At 49.5% G+C, this 14886-nt stretch overlaps 1 protein-coding gene across 2 annotated transcripts in view; it reads left to right on the top strand.

Annotated features, from left to right (window-relative positions):
- Positions 1 to 3263: 3263 nt before the first annotated feature.
- SCAMP1 (secretory carrier membrane protein 1) overlaps positions 3264 to 14886 on the top strand; it is a 51557-nt gene continuing 39934 nt past the window's right edge. Inside the window, exons 1-2 of one of the 2 annotated variants that reach the window (XM_068107600.2) lie at positions 3264 to 3452; positions 4487 to 4567. In XM_068107600.2, the coding sequence (XP_067963701.2) occupies positions 3396 to 3452; positions 4487 to 4567 (138 nt within the window). In that variant the 5' untranslated portion in view covers positions 3264 to 3395. Of the gene's footprint in view, positions 3453 to 4486; positions 4568 to 11658; positions 11680 to 14886 lie in introns of those variants that run through there. The other variant, XM_078772743.1, reaches the window with a different exon arrangement.

Raw genomic sequence — 14886 nt, 5'->3', positions numbered from 1 at the left:
CTGTTCGGGTGCCTCAGCGAGCACGGCCTCATCGTCAACCCGGCCAAATGCGACTTCGGCACGACGGCCGTTGATTTTTTGGGCCACCACATCACCAAGAACGGGGCCGTGCCGCTGCCAACCAAGGTCGAGGCCATCACCACGTTACCGCGTCCCCGCTCCATAAAGGCCCTGCAGGAATTCCTGGGAATGGTGAATTTCTATCACCGCTTCGTGCCCCGCGCTGCTCAACTCATGCGGCCCCTCTACGAAGCCCTCTGGGGCAAGCCGGCCAAGCACGACATCGTCTGGTCCGCAGCAATGGGCGCGGCCTTCCAAAGCTCAAAGCGGGCCCTCGCCGACGCAACACTGCTCGCTCACCTGGTGCTCAACGCCTCCCATCGCCCTCACCACGGATGCCTCCGACTACGCGGTGGGCGCCGTACATGAGCAATGGGTGAACGGGGTTTGGCAGCCACTCGCTTTTTTCAGCCGGCAGCTCCCGCCGAACGAGCTCAAATATAGCACGTTTGACCGTGAGCTCCTCGGTCTACACCTGGCCGTTCGCCATTTCCGCCACCTAACGTTGGGCCGACCCTTCACGGCGTTCGTCGACCACAAGCCGTTGGTTTACGCAATGGCCAAGGTCACGGAGCCGTGGTCGGCCCGCCAACAGCGCCACATCTCCGCCGTGTCGGAGTTTACCACGGACATCCGGCACGTCGCCGGCAAAAACAACGCCGTGGCCGACTGTCTTTCTCGGGCCAGCGCGAACGTGGTCCAGCTCGGCGTGGACTTCGCGCTTATGGCAGCGGACCAAACCACCGACACCACGGTGCAAGCTCTCCGGGCGGCGGACACGGGCCTCCGCCTGGCCGACATCCCCTTCGCGGACACTGTCCTGCTCTGCGACATCTCCCAAGGCCAGCCTCGCCCCATCGTGCCCGTTACCTGGCAACGCCGCATCTTGGCCTCCCTCAACGGCCTTTCCCACCCGGGCCGGAAAGCTTCCCAGAAGCTGGTGTCGGCGCGATTCGTCTGGCACGGCCTTCGACGGGACGTCCGCGATTGGACCAGCACCTGCACAGCCTGCCAACAGGCCAAGGTCCACCGACACACCCAGGCCCCGCTGGCACCTTTCACCGTGCCCGAACGACGTTTCGACCACGTCAACGTGGATCTGGTGGGCCCCCTCCCCCCATCATGGGGGTTCACACACCTGCTCACCATGGTGGACAGGACCACCAGGTGGCCGGAGGCCGTTCCCCTCGTCTCCACCACCACCGCCGACATGGCGCAGGCTTTCATCGCCACCTGGGTCGCCCGCTTCGGCGCACCGGCGGACATCTCGTCGGACCGCAGACCGCAGTTCACCTCCGAGCTGTGGGGCGCGGTCGCCCGCAACCTGGGGGTCAAGCTCCACCGTACTACGGCCTACCACCCCCAAGCCAACGGGTTGTGCGATCGATTCCACTGCTCTATGAAGGCCGCGCTCATGGCCGGCCTTCAAGACGGCGGTTGGGCCGACCGGCTGCCGTGGGTCCTTTTGGGCCTCCGCACGGCCCCCAAGGAGGACCTCCGGGCATCCACCGCCGAGCTTGTCTACGGCCAGGCGCTACGCGTCCCGGGCGAATTCCTGCCCGACGCTACCAGTCCCTGGTCCGCAGCTCACCAGCGTTCGGACCTCCAGGAGGCCGCCCGACGGTTTGCCCCCGTGCCAACATCCCACCACGGTGACCCCCAGTCCTACGTCCCCCCAGCGCTTCGCACAGCGGAGTACGTTTTTGTGCGTCATGACGCACATCGGGGGCCACTCCGGCCGCCGTACGACGGGCCCTTCCGGGTCCTGCGACGGGACGACAAGTCGTTCGTCATCGACATCGGCGGCAGGTCGGACCGGATTGCGGTGGACCGCCTCAAGCCGGCGCACGTGGACATCGACTAACCGCCACGGTTGGCCCTTCCGCCACGGCGAGGCCGCCCCCCATCCACGGTGCCCCCCACTCGACCGCCCACCACCACACCAGACTCCCCCCCCCCCCCCCCCCCCACGACCCGCCAGGGGTCGCTTCGGCCGGGTCATCAGGACCCCCCTAAAATTGACCCTGCCGGTGCAAGTCGATTCTGGGGGGATGTGTGTAGCGGCTACCGCTGGGTTTACACAATCGCCTTGCACCTACCAAGGACGCGGAGCGATCACCATGCCAGGCTCGTCCAGGACGCCCGGGCAGGCCCGCGCTCAACTTGCCAGGCCTCGGCCGGGACGCCCGGTCACACCCGGCCATGCCCGCTCTCGACTTGCCAGGCCGCGGCCAGGACGCCCGGCCACGCCCCCTCTCGCAAGTCGGCTCCGGGATAATGTGTGTATATATATTGCTGCCCGATAAACGGGCTTTTCAGAGTACCCGAGTTGTTTTGTGACAATAAAGAAACTCGGCCGAATTCCAGCTTTTTGTCGCGTCCATTCTTCCGATTACGTGGGAGCACAGCTCCTTCACCCTCCCTCCCTAATCTCACCCTCCCTCCCTAATCTCTCCCTCCCTCCCTCCCTAATCTCTCCCTCCCTCCCTCCCTAATCTCTCCCTCCCTCCCTAATCTCTCCCTCCCTCCCTAATCTCTCCCTCCCTCCCTAATCTCTCCCTCCCTCCCTAATCTCTCCCTAATCTCTCCCTCCCTCCCTAATCTCTCCCTCCCTCCCTAATCTCTCCCTCCCTCCCTAATCTCTCCCTCCCTAATCTCTCCCTCCCTCCCTCTCTCCCTCCCTCTCTCCCTCCCTCTCTCCCTCTCTCCCTCCCTCCCTCTCTCCCTCCCTCTCTCCCTCTCTCCCTCCCTTCCTCCCTCTCTCCCTCCCTTCCTTCCTAATCTCACCCTCCCTCTCTCCCTCCCTTCCTTCCTAATCTCACCCTCCCTCCCTCTCTCCCTTCCTCTCTCCCTCCCTTCCTTCCTAATCTCACCCTCCCTCTCTCCCTGCCTTCCTTCCTAATCTCACCCTCCCTCTCTCCCTCCCTTCCTTCCTTCCTAATCTCACCCTCCCTCTCTCCCTGCCTTCCTTCCTAATCTCACCCTCCCTCCCTGCATACAGAGAAAAATGTAATATGGTGAGCTTCGCTTTGATTCCTTCCCGCCAACTAAACACCTTCATTCCCTGGTACTCATTCACCTGCTTTCGTTCTTTCCTTCACTCATTCCCTCTGAATCTCTCCGCCTCTCCTACACTCATTCTCTCCTCACCTCCCGCATTCATTCTCTCCTTCTCTTCCTCACTCGTTTCTCTTCATTCACTCCTCATTCATTTCCATCCTCATCGTCCTTCCGGCTTTGATAAGTCAGACATTTTGGCCGGATCCTTTCATTTGTTTCTTTTCCGGCTAATTCTGTCAAGGTGAGGGGGGTTATTCCGTCCCAGTACAGTATCCATGGCTGACCTGGACAGCAATCCTTTCGCCGATCCCAACGACGTGAATCCTTTTCAGGCAAGATATTGTGTTTTTTTGCTTTTGTTGTCGATTTGACGTCGATGCCTTGGCCTTGGTTTGGTAACAACTGGGTGTTGGTGTTTGTATTTGTTGGTGTTTTGTTTGTTTGTTGGTAACAACTGGGTGTTTTGTTTGTTTGTTGGTAACAACTGGGTGTTTGGTAACAACTGGCAGACTGGGGTTGGTGCGGCCGAGACTGGGGTTGGTGCGGCCGAGACGGGTTGGTGCGGCCGAGACGGGGGTTGGTGCGGCCGAGACTGGGGCTGGTGCGGCCGAGACTGGGGTTGGTGCGGCCGAGACTGGGGCTGGTGCGGCCGAGACCGGGGTCGCTGCGGCCGAGACTGGGGTCGCTGCGGCCGAGACCGGGGTCGCTGCGGCCGAGACCGGGGTCGCTGCGGCCGAGACCGGGGTCGCTGCGGCCGAGACCGGGGTCGCTGCGGCCGAGACCGGGGTCGCTGCGGCCGAGACCGGGGTCGCTGCGGCCGAGACGGGTTGGTGCGGCCGAGACTGGGGCTGGTGCGGCCGAGACTGGGGCTGGTGCGGCCGAGACTGGGGCTGGTGCGGCCGAGACTGGGGTTGGTGCGGCCGAGACTGGGGCTGGTGCGGCCGAGACCGGGGTCGCTGCGGCCGAGACTGGGGTCGCTGCGGCCGAGACCGGGGTCGCTGCGGCCGAGACCGGGGTCGCTGCGGCCGAGACCGGGGTCGCTGCGGCCGAGACCGGGGTCGCTGCGGCCGAGACCGGGGTCGCTGCGGCCGAGACCGGGGTCGCTGCGGCCTAGACCGGGGTCGGTGCGGCCTAGACCGGGGTCGGTGCGGCCGAGACCGGGGTCGCTGCGGCCTAGACCGGGGTCGCTGCGGCCGAGACCTTGCCTGATGCCTAATAATTTGTGATGATCTTTCAGGCCTGACATGTTTGCTTACCTCATGATGCACTCTCCTGCAGGTGCATTGTTTGTGTAGAAATCTTCGAAACACGTTTTTTCCTCCTTGATTCAGGTTGATTGATTGATTCTTCCATGTTATTGTTTTAGGATCCATCGGTTACTCAAGCAGGCAGAAATGTGCAGCCGAGCCTGGCTGAGTACACACCTTTTGCAGACCCAACACATACGGTAGGTACATAATGATAACTACGAGGAACAATGAAAGTTTTGTCCAGTGACACCGACTCATGCAGAAGCTTGTATTTGTCTTGCATGAATTACGAGATCCAAACCTTTGTCAGGATGAAAGCATTCACAGTGATGTGAAGGCCTCAAGCTGATTACTGGGTTTTATATTTCAAAATGTAAATATTTCGTATTTCCAATATGTGCAATGCCGTCAGAAAGGATTCACACCCCTTCACTTTTTCACATGTTGTTGTTCGAGTTGAATTTAAAATGGATTAAATTGAGTTGTTTTTTTGTCACTGATATATTATGTATAATCATGTCACCGATCGGGTTCCACTCAAAGTATTGACATGTAATGGGCATTGAGGAATTTAGGAGTGGAGGAATGGTTGATCAGAGTAGTGATGGCAATGTACAAAAGAGTGCGCACAGCTGTAAGGACGAAGGACGGGAACAGTGGTGAGTTTGAGGTGAAGGTGGGAGTGCATCAGGGGTCGGTACTAAGTCCACTACTATTTGTAGCTGTGATGGAGGTGCTGGCTCAGAACGTAAAGGAGGGTTTACCGTGGGAGTTGTTGTATGCAGATGATCTGGTGTTGATTGCGGAAAGTATGGATGGACTGAAGGAAAAGATGAACACGTGGAAGGGATGTATGGAGACAAAAGGTCTGAAGGTGAATATCGGAAAGACGAAGGTGATGGCAAGTGGTAAAGCATGTGGTGAGGTGGAAAGAACTGGGAAGTGGCCCTGTGCTGTGTGTCGGAAGGGTGTCGGAGTGAACTCCATTCAGTGTACAATGTGCGCTGAATGGGTTCATCAAAAATGTAGTGGTCTGAGAGGGTCATTAACCAGTGTGGCAGCTACATTCAAATGTAAGGTGTGCACAGAGGGAGCTGCAGATGGAGGCAATGTTGAGTTGGATCTTGGTGACGGCGTGAAGCTGGAAGGTGTGAAAACATTTTGCTACCTCGGAGACATGCTGAATGGAGAAGGTGGATCAGACTCGGCAACGGTTGCTCGAGTGAGATGTGCATGGAAGAAGTTTCGGGAATTGAGTGGCGTGCTGATGATGAGGGGAGTGTCGTTGAAGCTGAAGGGAAAGGTGTATGCTGCATGTGTGAGAGGTGTTATGATTTATGGGAGCGAGACATGGGTAATGAACGTAGAGCAGCAACGAAGGTTGGAAAGGGTTGAAATGTGAATGGTTCGACGGATGTGCAGAGTATCGTTGAGAGAGAGGAAGACAAATGATGAATTGTGAAAGATGATGGGAATAGAGCCTGTGATTGATACTGTGAAGAGGAACAGGTTGAGATGGTTTGGTCATGTGTTGAGGAAGGATGAAAGTGACTGGTTGAGAAGAGTGATGAAAATGAATGTAGAAGGAAGTAGAAGACGGGGAAGACTTGGCTAAAGATGGTGGAAGAAGAAATGCGGGCAAGGGGGTTAACAAGGAGAGATGCAGAAAATAGGGCAAAATGGAGAAGATTGTCATGGGGACCGCAAGGCTAACCCCCGCTCTAGCAGGGAAAATGGCCTTTAAAATGCATGTTGTTGTTGTATATTATGTATAATAACCCATAATGTCAGTGGAATATTTATTTATTTATTTTTTGCTTTTTACAAAAAAAAAAAATTGATAGCATAAATGTTTTGTTAAGTATTCAACCCCTTTGCTTTGCCACTCCAAATTGAGCTCGGGTGCATCCAATTTGCTTTGATCATCCTTGAGATGTCTCTACAACTTGATTGGAGTTCACCTGTGGCCAATTCAATTGATTGGACATGATTTAGAAAGAAACGCACCTTTCTATATGAAGTCCCACAGTTAACGGTGCATGTCAGAGCAGAAACTCTACCATGAAGTCCAAGGAACTGTCCGTAGAACTCGGAGATAGAATTGTGAAGGGTATAAAACAATTTCTAGAGAGATGAAATTTACCAAGAGCACAGTGAGATCCATCATTAGGACATGGAAAGAATATGGATCTACCCAGACTCTTCCTAGAGCTGGCCGTCCGAACAAACTGAGCAACCAGGCATGAAGGACATTGATCAGGAAGGTGACCAAGAACCCAATGACCACTTTCCACAGAACTACAAAGGTCATTCGCTCTGATGGGAGAACCTGCCGGAAGGACAACGGTCTCTGCAGCCATTCGCAAATCTAGGCTTTATGGGAGACTAGCAGAAGTACCCGGCATTGCCGGAAGGGGGAGGGGAGGGGGAGGGGAGGGGAACGGGGGGGGAGCGGGGGGGGTGGAGCGGGGGGGGGGGAGCGAGCCCCTTGGCAAAGCGAGCGATTTTTTTTTTTCATAGCGTTTCATAGCGTCATAGCGATTTTTTTTTTCATAGCGTCATAGCGTTCATATCGTTCATAGCGTCATAGCGTTTCATAGCGTCATAGCGATTTTTTTTTTCCATAGTTTCATAGCGGTCATAGCGTCATATCGTTCATAGCGTCATAGCGTTTCATAGCGTCATAGCGATTTTTTTTTTCATAGCGTTATCACGTGATCGCTCAGCGAATCAGCGCCCACCTGCTCTGATTCCGTTGATTCCGTGCGCTGAAATGCGCTGAGGTAAATATGAATAAAAAATATGGATCGTCAAATATTTTGAGTTCGGCCATGTTCGTCCCAGGCTCAATGGCCATGTCTATGCCAAATATCAAGCACGTAAGTCGTAAGCCTCTCCGTTTAGGAGTCTATCGGTAACATTACACACACACACACACACACACACACACACACACACACACACACACACACACACACACACTGTGTTTTATATATATAGATTGGCCAGACTGAAGCCACTTCTGAGAAAAAGGCACATGACTGCATGTGAAAGACTCAAAGTATGAGGCAAAACATTATGTGGTCTGATGAGACAAAAATTGAACTCTTTCGCCTGAAGGCAATGAATGCACTACGTTTGGCGGAAACCGAGCACAGCTCGTCACCCATCTAACACCATGCCTACCGTGAAGCATGGTTGTGGCAGCATCATGCTATTAGGATGCTTTTCAGCGACAGGTACTGTGCGACTTGTAAGGACAGAGGGAACAATGAATGTTGCCAAATACAGGCAAATCCTTGAGGCGAATCTGCTTAAGAGTGCAAAAGACCTTCGACTGTGGTGATTATTTACGTTCCAACAGGGCAATGACCCCATGCATACAGTCAAAGCAACACTGGAATGTTTTCAGAAGAAGAACGTTAAAGTCCTTGAGTGGCCCAGCCAAAGCCCAGATTTGAATCCCATTGATAAATCTGTGGAAAGACTTGAAGACTGCTGTTCACCGACGCTCCCCATCCAACTTGACAGAGCTTGAGCAAACCTGCAAGGAAGAATGGAAGAAACTCCCCAAATCCAGATGTGCAAAGCTGATGCAGACATACCCAGGAAGACTCGAAGCTGTAATCATTGGCAAAGGCGCTTCTACGAAGTATTGACTCAGGGGTATGAATACTTTACGTACGTGATTAGATATTTCTATATTTCATTTTTAATTTATTTGTAGAATAAAAAAAAAAAAATCCACTTTGACATTATGTGTGGATCAGTGACAGAAAAAAATCTCAATTTAATTACTTTTAAATTCAGGCTGTAACAACAAAATGTGGAAAAAGTCAAGGGGTGTGAATACTTTCTGAAGGTACTGTAGCAATTGGCCTTGCTCAATGGAGACAGACACAGCTTGTTTGCAGTTAATGCGATTTATTTATCTTCATAGATTTTGTCCACAGGTTTCACATTAAACATCAACCACAGATCATTTATTTAACATGAAACTGATGACGAAATATCATAAAACAGGACACAGGAGGAGGCAATCATGCCTGTGCTTTAGTACTCCCACATTAATTTGATCCCAAAGTCTATGATAGGAACTCAAACCATTTACCCAATTTGAATGGGGGAAAAGGAGAGAGCGGGTGCACAGGAACATCACCAGGGGTTGAAGGGATGGATGGACGGGGTTGGCCGTTGAGGAATGAACAAATACCGACAGCACATTCACTTTTTCACTAGGCCATCTTGCAGTCATCACAAACATTATCCATCTTTATATAATGGAGGGAAAGTATGTATGTAGTATGTTGTATGTTTCATCTACTCCTCCAAGAAGATTTGACCGAGGAGGCTAAAACTTTCAGGGATTACTCAGGACACCCTGAAGGTGTGCTTACTCAAGTTTTGTTTCATTCCATAAAGTTTTGAAAAATAAACCTTTCTCTACCCATCTTGACATTTTCTTTCTTGGGTGGGTTGGTGAGGGGGGTGGAGTTGCGATTTGAATTATCCGAGCTCAATAGAATCACGTTGTATTATACAGTATATGCACATGAGCAGTATGCATGTTTGCTTCGTGTATGTAACCCAGGGTTTTTTTTTTGGGTTTTTTTTCCTGGAGTGATCGAGGCAGCGGTCTTTTGCCTATACACTGCCCAAATGAAGGGAGGTAATAACATTACCCCACTCGGCCGCTCACGTAGGGAGTGGGTTCTTCTAGTCATTAGTGTCCATGTGTTTTATACCTCTCCCAGCCACTCCCTCCTCCCCCACCCCCCCAAGCCCTCCCTCCCACAGATCTCCTGATGTCCCTGTTCTCTACTGTTGTACTTGTGTGCTTCCCTCTCTCTCCCCATCTTGTCTCCCACTCCCTTTATCATATGTTTTATGTGTTAGTTTGGTTTTTTGTGATTAATGTTAGCTCTTACACGCGCCTCGATCTTGCATACAAAAAAAAATAAAATCTGATGTATACAATCACCCACCCATTCCCAAACTACCTACCAGGCTTGCTTATATCTATGTACTCCTCAGCTCTATCCCACATGCTACTCCGTATCTATCTAATTCCAATTTAAATGTATCTACAGTTTTTGCTGGCACCACATTTCCAGTGAGTTAATTCCGTGCATTTCCACTCCGAGTGAAATCTCTGAGTGACAGATCCTTGCCTTACTACCATCTTAACTCTTCTTCTTCACTCTCTATTCTGCTGGAAAAAAACTCTTCTGAACGTACAGTACCCTTCATAAGTATTGGAGCAGTGAAGTCAAATTTGTTAAAATTGCTATATACTCAAGAAATTTGGATTTGAGATCAAAATATGCATACGAGGCAAGAGTAGAGATGGTCATCATGTAGAGAAGGTCATCAAAGCCCTTCCTTGGCACACCTCTGCTCTTATCCACCTGCAAGGATTTCATCCACAGCTTGATGGAGTAATGCTCTCCCCTCTGAGCTGGCTCTCCTGCCTCATATCTTGCTCAGCTTGATGCTGTGGAAACGAAAGTTTTCAAGATTATTGGAATCTCTCATAATGAAGCTGAGTTTATAGGCCTATTACTTCGCCATCACCTACAGGTCGCTGGTTTCTGTCTTCTGTCCCATTTCTGGTCTTGTACCTTCTGCCCTTTCTGTGCTCTGTCCCACCACCCCCAAGTATCTGCAAGGAAGCATGCAATCCACCACAAACCCCCTCCTAGTGAAACTGCCTAAATCTGGAACCACAGCTCACCTTCACTAAATGTTTTTCCTCTCCTTTCCTGCCTGTGGAAGTACCTTCCTCTTTGATCCAATTCTTCCCTCCGGGTCTTCAAGACAGCTGTTCACCGCCATCTCAGGTCATCCCCCATCCAAAGCCATGATATTTTCTACACCCATTAAACCACCCCAACCCTTTCAATTTTGCTTACCAGCACATTCACCATGTTTGAAAAAAATTATGTCGCTATCACGTTCTCACCTACCTCATCGTTACCTGCAACCCTTGTTTGTCCATCTCCATCTACCTTCTCCCTTGCTGTTCCTTTTTATGTTGTATCCTGATCTGTTCTGTGTCCTAGCTCTTCCACAAGCCTGGGCCTTGTATTTTTTTTAATGGCATAGCCCATAGGGCAAAGCCTTCTAGAACAGTGTTTGTATTGTTACGGACGCGGTTAAAGATGTTATTTACCGAGCGGTTGGTATTACCGCGACCGAACAGTTATTCCCCGACTAATACCCGAATTGCCCCAAACTTTGGCCGGATCGCGCCACCGCTATTCAATCGGGAAAACTCTAAAGCGACCGAATACAAAGAGGAAAAGGAATAAGACAAGGAGACGTACAGAAGAGTAATTGGATTTATTATTTACACATATAATCAAGAAGAAAGTAGTCACGTTTATTTACAGATGCGATTAGATACACAGTGCAACGCTAGCTTACCTACAGTCTTAATTAACCCAGGGACAGAACAAACACGGACAGACTTACGCGGGGAATGATGATAGGGATGGCAGGTGATGGATGGCTTGCGGGATAGGGAGGTCCAACTGGTCCTGCAGCTGATCGACTCGTGGGCAGCCGCCACTCCTTCACGGCCCTGCTCCAAACTGCCGTCCAGGCCTCACGCTGCTGTGGCTGCAGTTTCGGTGGCTCCAGCTGCAGCAAATGCAGTTTCAGTGGCTCGAGCTGCAGAGAGTGCAGTTTCGGTGGCTCGAGCTGCAGTTCAACCCTGGACTTCTTTCGCAGTTTCTCTGTCGTCAAAGCTCATCTCCCTTCTCTGCTCTGCCTTGGGAACGCCCTGCCTGCGGGTTATATAGGCCCCACCCCTCAACCTTCGCAAACCTCCTCGATGTTTCTTTCCACACCCTCTCCAAGTCCAACCCCTTGTTCGTGGTTGGTTGAGTGGGGCTGACTCACTCCTCCCCTCTATGATGAGGTGGAGACCCGCCTTTCTTCCCCAACCCTGCCTCGTGGTCAATGGCGGCAATTGGAGCGGAGGTAGTTTCCAATCGATGAAAAGGGGGAATGGAGGTTTTGGGAATGGGAATGAAGGGAATCTATCTCTTTCACTTGGTGCAATGGAGTACTTCTATTAATGGGAGACACAGCCTTACCCTAAAACACAGAATAAGATATAACTATCGAACAGGGGTATTCTATGATTGGCTGACGTGTATGCTTGTGGACTAATTATGGGACGCCCTTTTGACCTTTACACAGCTCCGGAGGCAGGAGGCGCAGATTCAAGCAATATTCATCACCAATTTACCACAATACAACACAATCAAAAAAATACAGTCCTCATATCCGCAACAGTATGTATGTATGTATTGTTACGGGTTCGTGACTTCCGTTATTGTGGTTTTCACCCACTGGACATGTTTCTGATATGTATTATTATTAGTTTCACAAGGTTTATTATTCACGAACGGTTATCAAAAGTTAAAAAGGATAACTGTAAGTGAAACAGGAAACCGAAGGAGAAGACAATGAGGTGAAGAGGGGGAAGCAGCGCACGCAAAGTCGGGGAAGACGGTGACGTCAGCGCTCCTTAACGAGCCAGGTCTACCTACCGACAGCCTCGAGGGGATTTTGAGTTCCTGGAAGGGACATCCGGCGATACAAATATTCGCTAGAGTGGAGAAATCTGCGTAGACAGATTTGGGGCGCTGAGATTCCGACGAATCCTTGCCTCGTCACATCGGCTCAAGCCAGAGCCGTCGGCCATGTTGAACCCCGTGCTTCGGACCTGTGAAGGTTTGCTTCGTGTCGTCTTCTCCCCAACATCCTACCGTCTGTCGAGGATGAGTGGGTGAGACCGCTTAGTCTCCAATTACGTTGCGGTTTGCTGAGGGAGCAGTGAAGGTGCGCCTCTGGAGGGCACCGTTGTACAGTTTGGCGGGAAGCTCACCCCTGCCCACTGTACACGCTTCGGATATCGACTGGAGAGCGAGATTCGGGCTTCGACGGGATTTCGTCATAGAGACATTGAGGAGTGTCCGATCATTTGCTGGCAGAGCAGTGAGTCTCTTGACTTTATATAAGATATATAAAGAGTGCACTCTCAATGGCCATTTGCTGTACCGTATTACCTGTGTGTGATTTATTGTACACCGCACCTTTCCTATGCCATCTCCAGGCATTGCAAATCGTCATTGCTGGGCACCGAAGGGGGCTCGGCAGTGACGCACGCTGAAAGGGAGTACTCGGTTTTCACTCTTTGTTTTCTTTCTTGTTTGTTTTCTTTCTTGTTTTCTTGTTTGTTTGTTTGTTTGTCCGGACGATATCTCAGCCATCCTTTGAGCTAGGAAGCTGAAATTTCGGCACAGTAGTGAGCAAGTCCTTTTATTTGTCAAAAACCGTATTTTTTGTTTTTTGAATAATCAATTAATTGAGGAGTTATTTAATTATTAGCGATTAATTAAGTACTTATTTAATTAATCAAATTTCCTTTCTCTTCTGACCATTAACTCAGGCACCTTTTGAGTTAGGAAGCTGATATTTGGACATGCCATTGACCAGGTGACTTGGCTGCAAAGGCTATTTTTGATTTCTTAATTAATCAATGAATCGATTAATTATTTAATTATTCGATTAATGACAAAAAAATTTATTTTTTTTAAGTTACAGATTCTGATGAAATGGTGGTGGTTTATGTGTTCTCTGGCCGAATTGATTAATAATTTAATTTTTTTATGATTATTATTTATTTATTTTCATTATTAATCATTTATTTATTTTCTTTCTCATTTGGCCAATATCTCAGGCACCTTTTGAGCTGGGAAGCTAATATTTGGACATGACAGTGACCAAGTGATGTGGCTATCAAGGATATTTTTGATTTATTGATTAATCATTTAATCACTTAATTATTTATTGATTAATCAATTAATTATTTAATTCTTTATTAATGACTTTAATTAAATTTCTAAAAGATAGGTCTTCGGATGAAGCACTACTGGTTTAGTTATGCTATTAGCCAATTGATTAAGAAAATATTTTGTGATAATCTTTTATTGATTTTAATTAAACAATTAATCAATCAATTAGCGAACACCTCTCCCTCCCAATGCAGCCTCCATGAGGTGCACTGCGGTATTGCCGGGTGCCGAAGGCATCCCGGCAATGCCGCGCTGTAGGATATTTAATTATTTGGCATGGGGGCGGTGTACTTTGAATGTATCTGTACTTGTAATACAAGTTTGTTCATTTATAAATCATTGGTGTGGTTTTACTATTGATTTTCAACACAGGGTAATATATTTTTCTGCCGGGGTTCCTCTCAGGTTTCGGAGGTTACCGAGACCAGATCGGTGAGGACTCCGTAACAGAAATTGGGGGCTCGTCCAATAGACTCCAATTGACAATTGACAATTGGTTTTTTGTCCGGGATCTAAAATTCCCTAAATTTAGTCCGGGATAGAATTCCCTAGCATTCCCAAATTTTCCAATTTTGGAATATTTTTCCAACATTCCCAAATTTTTCAAAAAACAATAGAAAAATATATTTTTTCTTTTGGAAATTTATTGTGTGAAGGTTAACAGGTGTTAACGGATAGTCACCATTGAGTTTGACGCAGAGAGGTTTACAGCAACCCCTAGTGAGGCACAGTTCCGAGCGTTACTAAAATCGGAACTCTTGATATTGGGCAAACATTTTAGCTTGGAGGTCCGAGCTAAAATGAAGAAAGCAGAGATGCAGATAGTGGTGATAGAATCTATGGTGGAACTAGGAACATGGAGAGAGGGAGCCTTGGATTGGTTTCCAGAAGAACAAGAAAGTGTGGAGCTCCAAAAAACGGAGATGCAATTGAAGAGCCAGGAAAGGTTAGAAGAGAAAAAAGCAGACGAAAGGAGAGTGGAAAGAGAACTCCAGGAAAGGTTTAAAGCAGAGGAAAGGAGAGTGGAAAGAGAACTCCAGGAAAGGTTAGAAGACAAAAAAGCAGAGGAAAGGAGAGCTGCAAGAGAACTCGAAGCAGAGGAGAGAAGAGCCGAAAGGGAGTTAAAGGACCGTGAATTGGCGCGTCAGCAGGAAATTAAAGTCAAGGAGCTGGAGTTAATGAGAGAACGGGGAGAGGTACCACCCATGCCGACTGGTTCGACAACAAGTCAAACAAAACACCTGGGATGTTGGCAGATGTTGGTGGCTGGTTCCACCCTTCAATGAAAAGGAGGTAGCCAAGTCTTTTTTTACACTTTCAGAAAGTGGCTCAAATGCTAAAATGGCCGGAGGCGTCCTGGACCATATTAGTACAAAGTGTTCTGATGGGTAAAGCTCAAGATATTTATCGGCTTTACCGATTGAGCAATGTGCAGATTATGAGATAGTGAAGAAAACAATTCTCAAAGCCTATGAATTGGTCCCTGAAGCTTACCGGCAAAAATTCCGGAACGCCAGGAAGAGGGAGAATGAGACCCATGTGGAGTTTGCCAGAATGAAATAAACCATGTTTGATCAGTGGTGTGATTCAAAAGGAGTTGGGAAAGACTTCGAACTATTGCGATAATTGATCCTGGTGGAGGAATTCCA

The sequence above is a fragment of the Myxine glutinosa genome, chromosome 2 (assembly GCF_964187855.1).
Source record: "Myxine glutinosa chromosome 2, kmMyxGlut1.1, whole genome shotgun sequence".
Lineage (NCBI taxonomy): Eukaryota > Metazoa > Chordata > Myxini > Myxiniformes > Myxinidae > Myxine > Myxine glutinosa.
Note: the sequence above shows the minus strand (reverse complement) of the source record. Positions and strands in the feature narration are given on the sequence as shown.